The sequence below is a fragment of the Pseudorca crassidens genome, chromosome 4 (genome assembly GCF_039906515.1).
Source record: "Pseudorca crassidens isolate mPseCra1 chromosome 4, mPseCra1.hap1, whole genome shotgun sequence".
Lineage (NCBI taxonomy): Eukaryota > Metazoa > Chordata > Mammalia > Artiodactyla > Delphinidae > Pseudorca > Pseudorca crassidens.
The window spans coordinates 116,162,224-116,168,201 of NC_090299.1; the positions used below are offsets into that span (position 1 = coordinate 116,162,224).

A 5,978-nucleotide genomic window follows, 5' to 3' on the forward strand; every position below is an offset into this window, starting at 1 on the left:
ATGGAAGAAATCAAACATGACACAAAAAGCTGGAGAGATATACCATGTTATAGGATTGGAAGAATCAACATTGTGAAAATGACTATACTACCCAAAGCAATCTACAGATTCAATGCAATCCCTATCAAACAACCAATGGCATTTTTCAGAGAACTAGAACAAAAAAATTCACAATTTGTATGGAAACACAGAAGACCCCGAATAGACAAATCAATCTTGAGAAGAAAAACAGAGCTGGAGGAATCAGGCTCCCTGACTTCAGACTATACTACAAAGCTGCATTAATCAAGACAGTACGGTACTGGCACAAAAACAGAAATATAGATCAATGGAACAGGATAGAAAGCCCAGAGATAAACCCACGCACATATGGTCACCTCATTTTTGATAAAGGAGGCAAGAATATACAATGGAGAAAAGACAGCCTCTTCAATAAGTGGTGCTGGGAAAACTGGGCAGCTACAAAAAGAATGAAATTAAAAGATGCCCTAACACCATACACAAATATAAACTCAAAATGGACTAAAACCTAAATGTAAGGCCAGACACTATAAAAGTCTTAGAGGAAAACATAAGCAGAACACTCTATGACATCAATCATAGCAAGATCCTTTTTGACCCACCTCCTAGAGAAATGGAAATAAAAACAAAAATTTAAAAATGGGACTAATGAGGCCGGGCGCGTTCCGCGGGGCCGGCGGTTTGGGCGAGGTTGCTTGGGCCAGCGAGGGTGCGGGGCTCCGGAGCTCGGGGCTCGCCCCCGCCACTCCGGGTAGGCGCGCCGATGGCGTTTCTAGGGTGACGCTGCGCACGCCGACTCTCTCCGGGGACAGAGGAAACACCTATGAACCCTTCGGCCTCCTTCCTGGCCGGGCGCCAGAACATTGGGTCAGAAGTTGAGATTTCCACTATCGAGAAGCAACGGAGAGAGCTACAGCTTCTCATTGGAGAATTAAAAGATCGAGATAGAGAGCTCAATGATATGGTTGCAGTACATCAAAGACAACTTCTTTCATGGGAAGAGGATCGGCAGAAAGTGTTGACTTTGGAAGAACGTTGCAGCAAATTAGAAGGTGAACTACATAAAAGAACTGAAATAATCAGGTCACTCACAAAGAAAGTAAAAACCCTTGAATCGAATCAAATTGAATGCCAGAGTACTCTTCAAAAGACTCAACTACAGCTTCAAGAAATGGCCCCAAAGGCAACCCATTCCACTCTCCTCTCTGAAGACCTTGAGGCTAGAAACGAAAATCTCAGCAACACATTAGTGGAACTTTCTGCTCAAGTGGGACAATTGCAAGCTCGAGAACAGGCTCTCACCACCATGATAAAGCTGAAGGACAAAGATATTATCGAGGCAGTCAATCACATTGCTGACTGTTCGGGTAAATTTAAATTGTTAGAGCGTGCCTTACGCGATGCTAAGATGGTGGAGACCTGTATTGTGAAAGAAAAGCAAGATTATAAGCAGAAATTGAAGGCACTTAAGCTTGAAGTCAATAAGCTAAAAGAGGATCTAAATGAAAAGACAACAGAAAATAATGGACAACGAGAAGAGATCATTCGCCTCAAGCAAGAGAAAAGTTGCCTGCATGATGAATTGGTTTTTGCTGGTAAAAATAGATGATTAGTTTAAGTAACCTGAACGTTCTACGATACTACCATGATGGGCTAAATGAATTGTACCTCTCTCAAAATACTTTATGTATTTAATTAATTTATTTTAACACCCTTTGAGAAATGAGGAGGGACCAGGCAGGGAATTTTAAAGCTGTTATTGTGCCTCCCAGTTCACTCTGTTTCCTCTTCTGTAAAATGAGGAGCTGCTCTCCCTTCTAGCTTGAGTGCATGACTATACTAGCTCACTAAAAACATAGTACTTGTGCTTAAAAATTCAATAAGAAAGAATCTTTTGAGCCAAGTATTTGCAAATACTAGATAAAAATTAGGAATTCAACAGTTTTTCAATTTTGCAAATAGATCACCTGTAGTTATTACAGTTGGAAAATACTCATGTGTTTTGTTACATCAGTACGACCGCAAAATAATAATGTTGGGGATGAATTTTTCATGACTTAAAAGCAAGTTTGTCAATAAAGTGTAACTTAGGCCCCCTTCTGATAAACATAAAAGTGGCACTCCCCACTCTCCCTCACCGCCATGTTCTCCTACACTCTAACCCCAACCCACCCCAGTGTGTCAGAGTTTCTAGCCTCTCCTTTCTCTGCTCCCAACTGAGAATCACTGATATTTAGAGCTTATCTATATATGGCCCTGACAGCCAAGAAGGTTTTGTTAGACTTGAATTTTGGTGGTTTGTATGAAGAAAATCATAGGTTTGGAGGTAAAGTTCCAAATAGAAATTAAATGAACTGGGACTTCCCTGGAGATCCAGTGGTTAGGACTCCGCGCTTCCACTGCAGGGGGCGCAGGTTCGATCCCTGGTCAGGGAACTAAGATCCCGCATGCCATGTGGTATGGTCAAAAGAAAAAAGAATTTAATTAACTAAGTGAACATGTTTGGGTCTACTCATACCTACTCTCAATGTCCTTCCTGCTAGGAAGAGACTACATTTCTATAAGTTAAAGGGCAGAATACAGTATTATATTACATTTTTTTCAAATAAAATGAAAATTTTAATCTCATGTGATTAAAGATTGGGGAAATGCAGTTTCCTACCACTAGAGGTCACTATTTCCATTATTTCTAGGATTCCTGTGTCTCAAAGTAATTATGTCTTACATTGTTACAGATACTTACATAAAGATATACATATATTTGTACATCTACACAAAGATATACATATGTTTGTAGCCTTATAGTGGAATTCCCGCAATCTTTGGATCAGCATCTGTGTGCCAGGCACTCTGCTAGTGACTAAGAAGCTCATAGGCCCAAAGAGAGTTTAGTGCTCTACAGATGCTGTGAATAAAATGTGCGAGGTCAGAGGAAGGAAAAACATTTACAGAACATTTTAATAATCTCCTTTTTTTTGGTTCATCTGTTTTTACTCATATGTTCTATTATGTATTACTAGGTAAAGTATATGTAATTTGTTAGATAATACTCTAATAAATCCATTTTATGAAAATAAATAAATAAATAAAAATGGGACTAATGAAACTTAAAAGCTTTTGCACAGCAAAAGGAAAACAAAAACAAGACAAAAAGACAACACTCAGAATAGGAGAAAGTATTTGCCAATGAAGCAACTGACAAAGGATTAATCTCCAAACTTTACAAGCAGCTTATGCAGCTCAATATCAAAGAAACAAACAACTCAATCCATAAATGGGCAGAAGAACTAAATAGAGGTGTCTCCAAAGAAGATATACAGATTGCCAACAAACGCATGAAAGAATGCTCAACATCACTAATCATTAGATCAATGCAAATCAAAACTACAATGAGGTATCACATTACACAGATAAGAATGGGCATCATCAAAACAAATCTACAAACTATAAATGCTGCAGAGGTGTGGAGAAAAGGGAACACTCTTGCACTGTTGGTGGGAATGTAAATTGATACAGCCACTATGCAGAACAGTATGGAGGTTCCCTAAAATCTAAATATCCTGCTACTGGGCATATACGTTGAGAAACCATAATTCAAAAACAGTCATGTTCCACAATGTTCATTGCTGCTCTATTTACAATAACCCAGACATGGAAGCCATCTAAGTGTCCATCAACCAATGAATGGATAAAGAAGATGTCGCACATCTTCAATATACAATGGAACATTACTTAGCCATAAAAAGAAATGAAATTGAGTTATTTGTAGTGAGGTGGATGGACCTAGAGTCTGTCATACAGAATGAAGTAAGTCAGAAAGAGAAAAACAAATACTGTATGCTAACACATTTATATGGAATCTAAAAAAATGAAAAGAAAACGGTTGTGAAGAACCTACCGGCAGTATAGGAATAAAGACGCAGACATAGAGAATGGGCTTGAGGACACGGGGAGGGGGAAGGGTAAGCTGGGATGAAGTGAGCGAGTGGCATGGACTTATATATACTACCAAATGTAAAACAGATAGCTAGTGGGAAACAGCCACATAGCACAGGGAGATCTGCTTGGTGCTTTGTCACCACCTAGAGAGGTAGGACAGGGAGGGTGGGAGGGAGATGCAAGAGGGAGGAGATATGAGGATATATGTATATGTATAACTGATTTACTTTGTTATAAAGCAGAAACTAACACACCATTGTACAGCAATTACACTCCAATAAAGACATTAAAAATAAATAAATAATTTATTTTAAAAAAAACAAAATTAAATCATTTAAATAAATAAAAGAGAGCACACAATAACATGGTAACTCTAAACCTAAGTATTTTCAGTACTATACTAAATGTAAATGAATTAATATCTCCTATTAAAGTGTAATTTTTTATATTATGTGCAACTAAATTGTTTTTAACAATATACAGGTAAAATAAAAGAATTAAATTAAAAAGGAGACTACATTCCATGGATTTAAAAACAATAAAACAATTAGCATATAGTATGCATCTTAGAGAAAGTAGTCTTTAAGTTCAGAACAGTTTGTCATTATTATAATTAGTATTATTATCCCAATTTCTCAAATAATATTTCAATACTTTTTCTATATGAAAAAATATTTTACTACTTTTTTCTTTGCTTTCTTGTGGTCTAATACATGGCAAATATTTAGGTGCTAACATAATCTAAAAATGTATGTTGTTTTCTTACAGCCAACAAAAAGTGAATCAAGAAGAAATAGATAGCTTGAACAGACTGATCACTAAAAGTGAAATCGAATCTGTAATTTTAAAAAACTCCCTACCAATAAAAGTCCAGGATCAGATGGTTTCACAGGCAAATTCTACCAAATATACAAAGAAGAACCTACACTGATTCTTCTCAAACGCTTCCAAAATATTGAAGAATAAGGAATACTTCCAAAGACATTCTATGAAGTCACCATCATCCTGCTATCAAAACCATAGGTGGGGGACTTCCCTGATGGCACAATGGTTAAGAATACACCTGCCAATGCAGGATACACGGGTTCGAGCCCTGGTCCATGAACATCACATATGCTCGTTAGCAACTAAGCCTGTGCACCACAACTACTGAGTCTGCGCTCTTGAGCTCGGGAGCCACAACTACTGAGCCTGAAAGCCACAACTACTGAATCTCGTGTGCCTAGAGACCATGCTCAGCAACAGAGAAGCCACCAAAATGAGAAACCTGTGCACCACAACAAAGAGTAGCCCTCGCTCACCGCAACTAGAGAAAGCCTACACACAGCAACAAACACCCAATGCAGCCAAAAATAAATAAATTTATTAAAAACAAACAAACAAAACCAGATGGGGACTTTTCTGGCAGTCCAGCAGTTAAGATTTTGCCTTCCAGTGCAGGGAGGGGCAGGTTCAATCCCTGGTCGGGGAGGTAAGATCCCATATACCTCAGAAACAAGAAACCAAAACATAAAACAGAAGCAATATTGTAACAAATTCAATAAAGACTTAAAAAAAAAAAAAACACAGAGGGCTTCCCTGGTGGCGCAGTGGTTGAGAGTCCGCCTGCTGTTGCAGGGGACGTTGGTTCGTGCCCCAGTCCAGGAGGATCCCACGTGTCGCAGAGTGGCTGGGCCCATGAGCCATGGCCACTGAGCCTGCATGTCCGGAGCCTGTGCTCCGCGACGGGAGAGGCCACAACAGTGAGAGGTCCGTGTACCACAAAAAAAAAAAAAAAAAAAAAACACAGAGAAAGACACTACCAAAAAATAAAATTACAGGCCAATATCTTTGATAAATATAGATCCAAAAATTCTCAACAGAATATTAGAAAACTGAATCTGACAACACATAACAAGATCATACACCATGGCCAAATTTGATTCACCCCAGGATCACAAAGTTGTTTCAACATATGCAAATCAATCAAAGAGATACACCCTATCAACAAAGGAAAAGCAAAAAACAAATGATCATCT

The 5,978-nt window shown here is 38.5% G+C and overlaps 1 protein-coding gene across 1 annotated transcript; it reads left to right on the top strand.

Annotated features, from left to right (window-relative positions):
* The first annotated feature begins 748 nt into the window (after positions 1–748).
* On the top strand, positions 749–2,644 carry LOC137223231 (coiled-coil domain-containing protein 62-like). The gene has a single exon (XM_067734734.1). The coding sequence runs from the start codon at positions 845–847 to the stop codon at positions 1,628–1,630; it is 786 nt and encodes a 261-aa protein (XP_067590835.1). The 5' UTR covers positions 749–844; the 3' UTR covers positions 1,631–2,644.
* Positions 2,645–5,978: the final 3,334 nt, after the last annotated feature.